Raw genomic sequence first — 13,579 nt, 5'->3', positions numbered from 1 at the left:
AACACACTCCAAAGAATATGGAGGAGGGAGAGGGAGGACAGAAGGTCTCGACAATTAAGCAGGAGAAAATGGTCCACGTGGGAAGGTGAGGAATGGAGAGGAGCCAAGGGAGGAACAGAAAATCAGAGACGGAGGATGAGAAAGAGATGAAGAGGAAGGGAGTCAGATGTAAGGCGAGATGGAAAGAGAGGAACGGACCGAAGGGACGGAGAGAGATGAAGAGAGAGGGGGTAGGAGGGAGGTCAGCGCAGGGCGCAGGGCGGAGCGTGGTCAGATTGAGCTGTGTAATACAAGGATTAAGAGTGAGGACTGTGAACACAAAATCCCCCCATTCTCCTGCTAATCCTCAACCAGGATCAAGGACACACCTATTGCGTGTGTGTGCGTGCACGGGTGCCATATTTGCCAGCATGGTGTTTTTTGTTTGTGTGTATGCTAGAGTGTGTGTGTGCATGTAGTATACAGTATGAGGGCACGTGTGCCTCGGTTTTCTGCGCTACACTCAGATCTGGCCTTTGAGTTATTTTTAAAGCGATGCTGATGTCTCTCTCTCTCACACACACACTCTCTCTCTCCACCTCTCTATGTGTACCTTCTGTATTGTTCAATACTGCCTTCTCTCCTGCCAGTACTTACACACCATTGGTGTGTGTATGTGTGGGACCAACCACAGCATAAGCCTGAGGAAACACACACACACTGTACATTGTTAATGACCGTCTTGCTGAGAGATTCTCACCTCCCCTCGATCTCAGACACTCTCCATATTAATCATTCAGTGACCTTTGCTTAACCATAGAACTCTCCTTCCAGCCCCTACCACCTTTCCCGTGTCTGTCCAGCCTGACCCCCCACCCCCCTCATCACACACACACACACCATTCCCAAGTGTCTCCCAAATTAGCGTTCTCAGGCACTGCTGTCAGTAGGGTAGTTGAGAGAGAAAGAGAGATGGGAAAAGAGAGGGAGGCATAGCAGGAGTGGGGGAGGGAGAAAGTGATAGAGAGAGGGTGATAGAGAGAGAGAGAGAGAGAGAGAGAGAGAGAGAGAGAAAGTCAGAGAGAGAGAGAACTGGTAAACCGAGGGAGACAGAGTGGATAGAGACATTGATGTTTAGGGTGCTGACTGAGTGTGAACCAGCATAATCAGCCTTCACCATGGCAACACAAGGCCCGGAGAACGACAGTGTAATTGAGATAGAAGGAGGATGAGATATAGAGATGGAAGGGAGGGGAGGGGGGTGGGGGTGGGGGCATAAAGCGAGAAGAGAGGAAATGAGAGGTGGACCCGAAGGTAGATATGCTGAAAGAGAAAGCAGAAGAAGGATCAATAGATCTAAGTGTTACTAATGCAGCCTGGTCTAAAGTACGGTTCTGTGATAGGCAGCCCCCTAGCACTCTACTGTCTCCCCCAACTCCCTCCCTCTCTCCCTCCCTCACCATCCCTCCTCCTTCCCACCTCCTCTATCTCCCCATCCTCACCCACCTCCTCCTTCTTCTGACTCACTGGACGGAGGAGCTTGGTTCTGTGGGATGTTTTGCCGTGTGATATTGACCGTCCCATTTCTCTCCCACCCTCTGCCTCTCCCTCCCTCTCTCACAGGTCTCCAGCCTCCCTCTGGCATCTCTCCATCCGGGCTGGACTTACCTCACCCCCCCCTCCCCACCCAGCAGGACTCATCCAACTGTGGACCCCCCACCCTCTCTTCAGACCTCTCCTCTTCTCCTCCACCTCTCCTCCACTCCGTTTCCCCTCAGCTGCTGTAGGGATTGTGTGTAGAGACTGCAAGCTAGCAGCAGAGGCAGAAAAACCACTTTGTTGGACAACATCTGGACACAGGAAAGAGAAAGAGGAAGCAAAAACCAGGACGTGAGTCAAGAAGCAGGAAGAGGACAGAAAAAGCAAGAAGAAGACACAAACATTGGAAACGGGGACAACCTGAAAGCTTTACCATTGTCAAGAGGACCAGAGTGTTAGCCACTGGGCAGCGCCCCTGGAGTTACAAGACAGTGCCCTGCTCAGGGGCACAAGGGCGTTCAGGGAAGGATGTGCTGATCAGTGGGAGCCAGACTTGAGGACTGCTCCTGGGGGAGCCTATTCCATCCTGGTCCTGCCCAGCTACCAGCCTCCCCCCCTCCTCCTTCCCCCTACGATCTCCACTCCTTCCCTACTTAGCCCTCCCCCCCCCCCAGCCTCCACCATTCGCCCCTCTCTCGCTACGGCCGTCCTCCCCCCCCGCCCCCGCCCCCCACCCCCATTCCCACCCTCCCTCCCACTCCCCCACTCACCACCATCATCACCACCACCATCACCACCATCACCACCCTTCGAACCCACACCCTCATCCGTCGCCCCTCCCCCCTTCCTCCCCCTCTTCCTCCGTGACCATGGCGACAGCTGCGTCCTCCGCGCGGGAGCACCTGATGGTGGTCCAAAGGCGGAGTCCGCACATGCGCTACACCATCAGCCCCGAGAACCTCCGCAGCCTATCAGAGCAAGGGGGTGGGTCCAGGGGAGGGTCTGGGGAGTCTGGGGCAGAGCCTATGGGCTTGCAGCGAGCCAATAGCGACACGGACCTGGTGACGTCCGAGAGCCGGTCCTCTCTCACCGCCTCCACCTACCAGTTCACACTAGGCCACGCCCTCCAGAGCCCATTGGTCATCTCCTGGGACATCAAGGAGGAAGTAGATGCCACGGACTGGATCGGGTTATACCACATTGGTGAGGGGGGGGGGGGGGGGGGGGGGGGGGGGGGGTCAGTCTGAGTAACAGCAGCCTTACTAGACAGGGTCCTTTCTTTTAATCTTCCCTTCCTCCTCCTCCTTTCCTTATGTGTGTGTGTGTCACCTGTCAGGGCTGTGCTGGCTCTGTAGCTAGCATGTTTGTAGCGTGTTCTTGTTGTGACGCTAGCGTGACGTTGCCGTGTTTGTCTCTCCAGATGAGTCGTGCCCTGCTAACGTGTGGGACTCCAAGAACCGTGGGGTGAACGGAACCCAACGGGGCCAGATCGTCTGGAGGCTGGAGCCTGGACCCTACTACATGGAGCGTGAGTGTGTGTGTGTTTGTGTGTGTGTGTGTTGTATGAACATGGGCTCATGTGGAAGCAGTATTTTTAAATGCCCGTTGTGTGTGTGTGGTTGTGTGTATTTTCTCTCCAGCTGAGACAAAGATCTGTTTTAAGTACTACCATGGAGTGAGTGGAGCCCTGAGAGCTACAACACCATGCATCACGGTCAAAAACCCTGGAGTCACGGTCAGTGTGTGTGTGTGTGTGTTCCCTGGGAGCAATGTCACCAGCTGTTCCGTATTAATATGATATGAAATAGCGAGGGTGTTAATCCTGCCGCCTGATTGGCTGGCAAGAGGCCCGGGTTGGTCTGTGAAACTGCTGAGTGCCATCATCCCAGTTGATCTCTCATTGGCTCTCTCTCTCTGATCAGGTGGGAGCCGAGGGTCAAGCAGAGGGCCAATCGGTGACAGAGCACTGTCGTAGACTGGTCAGCTTCACCCTATCAGGTGAGTCCTGGGGTCAGGGTTCAGGGTCCATACCCCAACCCACAGGAACAGATTATCATACGGATTGAATGATTGATCATCTTTCATCCTGTCTGTTAGCAGTATTCCTATCCTGTTGTCTATAGTTGCTCAATCCTGAGGGGGATAGTCATTTGGAGGTGTGGAACTCATGGACTCTGCTCCGTGTGAATGAATGACTCCTGTATGCTGTGTGTGTGCAGACCTGCGTGCGCTGGGTCTGAAGAAGGGCATGTTCTTCAACCCTGACCCGTACCTGAAGATGTCCATCCAGCCAGGCAGGAGGCGGGGCCTGCCGGCGTTCACACACCACGGACAAGAACGTCGCTCCGCCATCGTCACCAACACCACCAACCCTGTCTGGCACGGAGAGGTGGGGCACACACACACACACACCCTGTCTGGCACGGAGAGGTGGGGCACACACACACACACACCCTGTCTGGCACGGAGAGGTGGGGCACACACACACACACACCGTGTCTGGCACCCACCTGTCTGGAGGGGGGATTTTGACTTGGATTAAACATTTGGTAGCTTATTTTTGTAATCTTACCTTTTATGTTTCTTTCTTTTATTTTCTTCCTTCATCCCTCTTCCTCTTTGACCTCCATCCCTCCATCCCTGTCTCTTTAGAAGTATACATTTGTGGCTCTGATAACTGACGTGCTGGAAATTGAAGTGAAGGATAAGTTTGCCAAGAGTCGACCAATCATCAAGCGTTTCCTAGGTCAGCTGACCATCCCTGTGCAGAGGCTCTTAGAGAGGCCTGCAGCAGAGTACGTACAGACACACACAGACACACACACACACATATACACACATGCATACAGACACACACGTACACAAACACACTCATACCCACACATGGTTTTGTCATTATCTCATCAATATTGACTACCTATCGATCCTCATCGAGCTGTGTGTGTGTGTTTGTCCTCAGAGAGCAGTGTGTCAGCTACCCTCTGTCTCGTCGTCTGCCCACAGACAATGTCAGTGGGCAGCTGCAGTTCAGGATCACTTCCACCGGGCATGACGGTGAGACTAGAGCCTGTGTGTGTGTGTAGACATTTTTGTAAGACTCATGTGTGTGTGTGTGTGTGTGTGTGTGTGGAAGTGTTTGTATGAGTGTGTGTGTTTGGATGTGTTTATATGAGTGTGTGTGTGCTTGTCATCAAATCTCGGTCCCTCCCTGTCTTTATCCCTCCCTTCTTTCATCCAATCAGAGGCCTCTCCAGATGCGCTGGGCTCCATTTTGGGGGCTTCAGGCAACGGGGACCCTGGCAGCCCGTCAGACGATGAGGACCAGCTCCACCCCGCCCCGCGCCACCGGGGCCCCTCCCCCACCGGCTCTGAAAGCTCGCTATTGGCTGAGGGTCTGCGCAACGGGGAGGGGCTTGGGGAGATGGACGAGGAAGTCTGGAGGGAGGGGGGAGGAGAGGAGGAGGTCCTGGAAGAAGCGAACACAGGAAGCCACACCCACCGGCAGGTTTCGTTGAATGACTACCTGGATGCCATTGAGGCATCTAAGGCTCCGGGGGGGGTGGGGCCTCTGGGTGGGGCGTCGCCACGGTTACGTTCCAGCTTCCCCACGGACACGCGGCTGTCGGCCATGTTGCACATCGACTCTGACGAGGATGAGGAAGCGGAGCCACACGTGGACCGATCGCAGCCGGGCAGGAAGGCTGTGGCGCAGACAGGCTTGGCCAATGGGGTGCAGGCATGTGGGGGGGAGCCCCGTGGTCTCTGAGCAGGGACAGCAAGGTAGAGAGGGGCAGGCGGGGGGGGGAGGGAGACACGGCCGGGCCTGGGACCGGGGTCGGGGCCGGGGCTGGGGCTGAGATAGAGGCTAGTTCCGTGATGGAGGCTCCATCTGAAGCTGAGGCTGGTTCTTCTTCACGGTCTCCGGCTTGTGAAGCCGGTGCTGCTGCTCCACCTGAAGCCCTGGGGGCGCCAGAGAGCAGTAGCCAGATCACCCCAGCTGATAGGACAGCCAGCACCTCCCTCCCTGCTCCTGCTACCCAGGCAGCTCAAGAGAGACAGGTGAGATCTCCACCTCCTCTCCTCTCCACCTGCCCTCCTCTCCCCTCAACTCCACCTCCTCTCCACCTGCCCTCCTCTCCCCTCAACTCCACCTCCTCTCCACCTGCCCTCCTCTCCCTTCTTCTTTAACTCCTCTCCACCTCCTCTCCACCTGCCCTCCTCTCCACCTCCCCTCCTCTCCCCTCTTCCCTAACTCCTCTCCACCTCCTCTCCACCTCCCCACCTCTCCCCTCTTCTCTAACTCCTCTCCACCTCCTCTCCACCTCCCCTCCCTCTCCCTCCTCTTCCCTAACTCCTCTCCACCTCCTCTCCACCTCCCCTCCTCTCCACCGACTCTCCACCTCCCCTCCTCTCCCCTCTTCCCTAACTCCTCTCCACCTCCTCTCCACCTCCCCTCCTATCCCCTCTTCTCTAACTCCTCTCATCTCCTCTCCCACCTGCCCTCTTCTCCACCTCCTCTCCCCTCCTTTACACCTCCTCTCCATGTCTCATTAACATAGAAAAGTTCAGGCTGACCCAAGGGTAGCAGCATTGGCTCTAGTGAAATCTGTGGTAACTTTCTATGCTGAACACATGTCCTCCTATTACCCACTCTTTCTCCAACCTCTACACCCCTCCCTCCTTCCTTGCTCCACCCCTAATTTACATTCTGTTCTACCAGGAAGGGGGAGAGTATACAGGAAATAGCTCCCAAGGCTGAGGAGGAAGGGGCGGAGTCCTGCACCAGAGAGGTTGGAGGAGTCCCGTGACATCGCTGACCAGGGTGGTGGGGGAGGGGCATCGGAAGGGAGGACCAATGAAGAGGAGGAGGGCGGGGACATCTGGCAGAGGAGGCAGAGCATGCAGGCCTCTGGGGGTGCGCCTAAGGCAGAGGGGGCGGGGGCGGCAGAGCTGGGTGGGGCTACGGAGCCCTGTCACAGTGTGGCTGAGATGGACAGAGAGCCAGGTGAGACTGGGACTATAGGTGCACTTGATTTACTCGAGCTGGATGGTTGTATTGGGGACTGTTGAGACTTGACTTTTGTAAACTTGTGTGTGTGTGTGTCACAGGGGCTGCAGTGAATGGTCACCAGTCTGTCCGTTCTCTTCCTTCTGTCCGTCATGACATCAGCCGATACCAGAGGGTGGAAGAGGCCCTTCCTCCCAGTAAGTGTGTGTGTGTGTGGACACCTGGGAGGCACATATCTGTGTGTGTGACTGTGCTCGTTAAACTGCTGTACTAAACAATGACTACCTGTGTGTACCGATGTGTGTGTGTGTGTTCAGACTGGGAGGCTCGTATCGACAGTCACGGTCGTATCTTCTACGTGGACCATGTGAACAGGACCACCACCTGGCAGAGACCCACCGCCCCCCCCGCACCCCAGCTGCTGCAGAGGTCCGACTCCATCCAGCAGATGGAGCAGCTCAACAGACGGTCAGGACCACACACACACACCTGTATATATACATAGAGTACACCCATATGTATATTCGCACACTCACATTCTCTCTCTCTCTCTCTCTCTCTCTCTCCATCCTCCTCTTCTCTCAGGTACCAAAGCATCCACCGGACAATGACCAATGAGAGGACAGAGGAGCCGATAAATGATCTGCCTCCTGACGAGCCAAACCTGACAAGCCCCACCCTACCCGGTAGCCTACCAGTGCATCTTGGGAGATGTAGTTAAACTAGCTAGTCTGCTTTACTGTATGTTGGTGCCCTGAATTGAAAACCTGTATTTATGGTGTGTGTGTTCCAGAGTACCGGAGGGATGGTGTGGTGGTCCCCTCCAGCTCCAGGTCCCGTCTGTCTCTGCTCCTCCAGTCTCCCAGCGCCAAGTTCCTCACCAGCCCAGACTTCTTCACTGTGCTGCATTCCAACCCTGTAAGATCACACACACACACACACACACACACATACACACACACACACTAGAAACACAAACGCCATGCACTAACACACCAAACACACACACACCAAACACACACATACATACAGGCACAATTAATAGACACACACAATCGAGTATCCTTTTATGGAAGAGGAAATCTAACTGTGTGTGTGTGTGTGTCCAGAGTGCCTACCGTATGTTCACCACCAACGCCTGTCTGAAGCACATGATCAGTAAGGTGCGGCGAGACGGCCATCACTATGAGCGTTACCAGCACAACCGTGACCTGGTGACCTTCCTCAACATGTTCTCCAACAAGCAGCTGGAGCTGCCGAGGGGCTGGGAGATGAAGCACGACCACACTGGCAAGGTACAGAACACACACCTGGTACAGAACACACACCTGGTACAGGACTGGTACAGGATACACACCTGGTACAGGTACAGAACACACACCTGGTACAGGATACACACCTGGTACAGGACACACAGCTGGTACAGGACACACACCTGGTACAGGACACACACCTGGTACAGGACTGGTACAGGACACACATCTGGTACAGGACACACACCTGGTACAGGACTGGTACAGGACACACATCTGGTACAGGACACACACCTGGTACAGGACATATACCGGACAGGACTCTGCTCCTGGTAGGATACTCACCTGGTACAAGACACATACCTGGTAGGGGACACTGCTCCTGGTACAAGCCTCTATTCGCTCCATAGATCTGTGTGTCTCTCAAGCAGCTCTAGCATGTGTTAATGTGTGTGTGTGTGTCTACAGCCTTTCTTTGTGGACCATAACTGCCGTGCCACCACGTTCATCGATCCTCGGTTGCCCCTGCAGAGTGCCCGCCCTGCCGGCCTGCTGGCACACCGCCAACACCTGACACGTCAACGCAGCCACAGTGCAGGGGAAGTCAGCCCTCGCCGCATGGTGAGACACACACCCACACACTCCTGTTGACCAACAAACCCACACACGTGTACAGTGCACGTACACACACAGTATGGTACGCTTACTCAACTTAATCCTCTGTGTGTGTGTGTGTGTGTGGGGGGGATCCAGGTGAGTGATGACCCTCGTCACTCTGGGCCTCCAGTCTTGCCTCGGCCCTCCAGCACATTTAGCTCTGTCAACCGCGGCCAACACCAAGACATGGTACCAGTGGGTGAGTACACACACACACCGCATTCTCCTCAGTATCAGTATGTCAGGTGGGAGTCAGGTGGCTGAGCGGTTAGGGAATCGGGCTAGTAATCTGAAGGTTGCCAGTTCGATTCCCGGCCGTGCAAAATGATGTTGTGTCCTTGGGCAAGGCACTTCACCTTACTTGCCTCTGTGGGAATGTACTTTACATTTACATTTAGTCATTTAGTAGACGCTCTTATCCAGAGCGACTTACAGCAAGTACAGGGACATTCCCATACTTAAATGACTAAATGTAAATGTAATGTATGTCAACACTTCGCACATCAACACTTCTCACTACCATATACTATTACTCCATAACCTCTAGAATCAGGAGAAATCAGGACCTAATTCAGCACTGACCCCTCCCTCAAAAAACCTGTCCTCCAATCTTCTCTCAGCTTACAATGACAAGATTGTGGCATTTCTACGTCAGCCCAACATCACTGAGATTCTGCAGGAGAGACAGCCAGAGTTTATCAGGAACCACTCGCTCAGGTCTGACTGCACGCCAACACACACACTGTACGTACACAAACTGTATACACACCAACTCTAAAATCCTTATATATATATGTGTGTGTGTCTACAGGGAGAAGGTGCAGCTGATTCGGAATGAGGGAGTATCAGGATTGGCCAGACTGTCAGGAGATGCAGACCTGGTCATACTGCTGAGGTGAGGCAGACAGACAGACAGACAGACAGACAGACAGACAGGCAGACAGACACAGACAGACAGACAGATAGTCAGACAGACATATAGACAGACAGGCAGGCTGGCAGGCAGGCAGAAAGACAGATTGGCAGGCAAGCAGGCAGACAGGCAGGCAGGTAGACACATATACAGTTTAATGTTATTGAAGTCTTTCTGAGACTGTTAGTCAACCGACTCTCTGGTCTTCCTGTGGCAGCCTGTTTGAGGAGGAAGTGATGTCGTATGTCCCTCCCCATTCCTTACTGCACCCCAGCTACTGCCACTCACCGCGAGGATCACCTGTATCCTCCCCTCAGAACTCACCTGGTGAGAACTGTCTCTCTTCTCTCTCTCTCTCTTTTTCTCACCCAGCCTTTTTAGAGTCTCAACCTCGGTCTCTCGCCCTTTCTCTCTCCCTCTGTCCACCCCAGGTACCCAGAGAGCCAATGCCAGGGCCCCTGCCCCGTATAAGAGGGACTTTGAGGCCAAGCTGAGGAACTTCTACAGGAAGCTGGAGACCAAGGGTTACGGCCAGGGCCCTGGCAAACTCAAGTAGGGGCCATCTTCTACCCTATACTAACCCTAACCCTATTTCAGTGATTGAACTTGACCAAAGAATTCCAGTGTACTTGTACTTGTTGCGAATGGCAAAAATGTGGAACTTGAATTTGAAATGCCGAGATCCTCTCACCTTCTAAGTCCCGATTCTGGAAAACACGGATTTAACGTACCCCCCCCCCCCCCCCCCCCCCCCCCCTCCAGGTTGATCATCCGTAGGGACCACCTGCTGGAAGATGCCTTCAACCAGATCATGTGTTACTCCCGCAAAGACCTGCAGAGGAGCAAGCTCTACGTCAGCTTTGTAGGGGAGGAGGGGTGAGCAGGGGGGGGGGGGGACGTCTGAAAGAACGCTTGGTCGAGGGTCTCACAGATACAATCCACCAATGTGTCAATGTGTGTGGGTGTGTGTCTGTGTGTTCCAGGCTGGACTACAGTGGTCCTTCCAGGGAGTTCTTCTTCCTGGTTTCCAGGGAGCTGTTCAACCCTTATTATGGTCTGTTTGAGTACTCAGCCAACGACACCTACACCGTGCAGATCAGCCCGATGTCAGCCTTCGTAGATAACCACCATGAGTGGTAAGACCTGGGGAGAAAGTGTGTGTGTGTTTGTGTGTGTGTGTAGAGATGGGAGTGAATGGGAGAAGATGACACTGGAATTGTAGTTTGTAGGTAGTTTTTATTGTAAAACTGAAAACAAAAACATAGGGTAAATTAATCTCTCTTTCTCCCTCTCTGTTTCCCTCTCTCGCCCCTCTCAGGTTCAGGTTCAGTGGTCGTATTTTGGGTCTGACCCTGATCCACCAGTATCTGTTAGATGCCTTCTTCACCAGACCCTTCTACAAGGGCCTGCTGCGCATGTAAACACACCCTAACACTCTCTCACACACACATGCGTACACATACACGCAAACACACACATACAGTATACGCACGCACACACATGCAACCCAATGTTAACGACAGTCCTGTGTCCCTAGCATGTGTGAGCTGAGTGATCTGGAGTACCTGGATGAGGAGTTCCACCAGAGCCTGCAGTGGATGAAGGACAACGACATTGAGGACTCCCTGGAGCTCACCTTCACCGTCAACGAGGAGGTGTTCGGACAGGTCAGACACAGACAGCCTTATGGCCATAGAAACAAAGTAATCGTCTTTAAAGAGGTGTTCTAATGTGTGTGTGTGTGTGTGTGTGTAGATCACGGAGCGGGAGCTGAAGCCTGGTGGAGCCAACATCCCAGTGACGGAGAAGAACAAGAAGGAGTACATGGAGCGCATGGTGAAGTGGCGCATCGAGAGGGGCGTGGTGCAACAGACAGAGAGCCTGGTCCGGGGCTTCTACGAGGTGAGCTGCCTGGGGTTCTAGAACACTGTCAATCCGGTCAAGGGGTTCTAGAAGGCTGTCCGTCTGGTCGAGAGGTTCTAGAACATTGTCTGTCTTGTCTAGAGGTTCTAGGATGCAGTGGGTAGTCTGAAGGTGACCGTCAGTTTGTTCAAGTCTGTTCTAGAACATCGTCAGCCTGGTTTGGAGGTTCTAGAAAACGGACCGGCTGGATTTGAGGTTCTAAAAAGCCCAGCCCTCTAGTCTCAGATCTTCTAGAATACTGGGGCATAATGTGTGTGTGTCTTACCAGGTGGTGGATGCCAGGCTGGTATCAGTATTCGATGCTCGGGAGCTGGAGCTGGTGATTGCTGGCACGGCTGAGATCGACCTGGCGGACTGGAGGAACAACACAGAGTATAGAGGAGGTATGGGCGGGGGGGCAGCTCTGGAGCAGATCTGAAGGACAGGAAGGATGACTATTGATTAATCCCTTGCACTGTCTGCCTTTCAGGTTACCATGACAACCACATAGTGATCAGGTGGTTCTGGGCAGCGGTGGAGAGGTTCAACAACGAGCAGCGACTAAGACTGTTGCAGGTGTGTGTGTGTGTGTGTTTGGGAGGGGTGTACATATTCTTCCACTTTCTTCTCTCATTCTATTTCCTGCTTTCCCTTTGCTGTCAATGATTAGAACAATCTCTTGCTCTCTCTCTGTCTGTGTGTCTGTTGTTCTCCCTCTCTCTCTGTCTCTAGTTTGTGACAGGCACCTCCAGTATTCCCTATGAAGGCTTCGCTTCTCTGCGTGGCAGCAATGGACCCCGCAGGTTCTGTGTGGAGAAGTGGGGCAAGGTCACCTCCTTACCCCGGTAATACATCCTCACCCTACCTCTAGTATCTGGCAACTCATGTTAACTTAGGAACGGTGGTCTAATGTATCAAACGTGTGTGTGTGTCCAGGGCTCACACTTGCTTCAACCGTCTGGACCTGCCTCCGTACCCATCTTTCTCCATGCTGTATGAGAAGATGCTTACTGCTGTGGAGGAGACTTCCACCTTCGGACTGGAGTGACCCCTGACCCAGTCCTGGGGGCTGTCTCTCCTCCCGACATCAGTCAACAGCTACAGAGGAACCCACATTCAAGACAATGGGAATATAGACTCCATGAAACACTCACACACACTGCTGGGACTGAGTACACTCAAAAGGTTGTGCCTGAGCGCACAGTGATTACCAGAGGGTGGCTCCCCTGGTGGTCTGGAGGTATCAGTGCACCAACAACAGCAGCAGCCGTCAGATGACTCACCATGGGAGTCTGCAGCTCTGATTGGATGAGTCATGGAACTAGGCTCAGACAGAACAGTAAACTGGCGTTATCTTCCGCAACACTTTGTCAATGTTTTAGTTATCATAATTAGGGCGTAATCTTATCCTTGTTGCTTTTTGTCAACCTACTCTGCTAAGATTGAGGAACGCTCCTAAAAAACCTTCAAGTTTTACAGTTTTGTTGTGTTTTTAACCTCCTTCTCTTGTCTACTGAGTGTCTGACACTTTCTACCGATGTTAGTTTTTTCCTCGTATAGATTGTAATACTGCCCTGTTTTGCTAAGTGGGCCATGTTGAGTACATTAATCTAACTAATGTTTTGATATGCAGACTGAGGATTGTGACATGATGACACTTGTTTGTTTACATATGAAGGTGGATGTACCGTGATAGTAGGTAACTAACAGCTGCACACGTACACACACACACGTGCACACATATGCATGCAGCTACACATACACACACACCATTACAGTAAGGAGCACACATAACACTATTTCGGGCATGCAGACACACAGGCATACATCTGTGTGTTTCTGTGTCTGTCTCTATCTCACTCCCTCTCTTTCACACACACACACACACACACACACACACACACAACCCTTTCTCCATCCATATCATGATAGACATGCCTCTGCAGTGCTCCTAAGTATTTGCACTGAATGTACCAAAGGTTGGGGGCCATAAACAGCCTTCTCTCTCTCTCTCTCTCTCTCTCTCTCTCTCTCTCTCTCTCTCTCTCTCTCTCTCTCTCTCTCTCTCTCTCTCTCTCTCTCTCTCTCTCTCTCTCTCTCTCTCTCTCTCTCTCCCTCTCCATTTCTCTCCTAAATCTCTTACAAAGATGACACCACCATCGAATGTTACACCATCCTTAACCATATCGAAACACACACACTCACACACACTGCCACACAGAGGACACTGCCACCTTTGTGACTAATCTGAAAGCTGCATCCGTGTTTCAGTCATTCTCACACGTTTTGTATCAGAATGTTTAATCCACTGCTCAGAATGTTTCACTG

The 13,579-nt window shown here is 52.9% G+C and overlaps 1 protein-coding gene across 1 annotated transcript; it reads left to right on the top strand.

Moving 5' to 3' along the window:
• The first annotated feature begins 2,387 nt into the window (after nt 1–2,387).
• On the top strand, nt 2,388–13,132 carry LOC136965821 (E3 ubiquitin-protein ligase HECW2-like). Its single transcript, XM_067260085.1, is given in 32 exon segments — nt 2,388–2,721; nt 2,939–3,046; nt 3,159–3,253; nt 3,441–3,516; nt 3,738–3,907; nt 4,171–4,313; nt 4,478–4,572; nt 4,761–5,257; nt 5,259–5,315; nt 5,317–5,577; nt 6,243–6,320; nt 6,322–6,523; nt 6,628–6,723; nt 6,844–6,994; nt 7,112–7,212; nt 7,320–7,444; nt 7,636–7,821; nt 8,248–8,400; nt 8,533–8,635; nt 9,057–9,153; nt 9,248–9,331; nt 9,567–9,676; nt 9,781–9,901; nt 10,112–10,225; nt 10,333–10,485; nt 10,668–10,766; nt 10,887–11,016; nt 11,105–11,251; nt 11,541–11,655; nt 11,742–11,827; nt 11,984–12,096; nt 12,188–13,132. Coding segments are annotated over 32 exon segments (4,512 nt in total). The 3' UTR covers nt 12,300–13,132.
• The last annotated feature ends 447 nt before the right edge of the window (nt 13,133–13,579 follow it).

This window comes from Osmerus mordax, chromosome 22 (assembly GCF_038355195.1).
Source record: "Osmerus mordax isolate fOsmMor3 chromosome 22, fOsmMor3.pri, whole genome shotgun sequence".
Taxonomy (NCBI): Eukaryota; Metazoa; Chordata; class Actinopteri; order Osmeriformes; family Osmeridae; genus Osmerus; species Osmerus mordax.
This window is presented reverse-complemented; position numbering and strand designations above follow the sequence as displayed.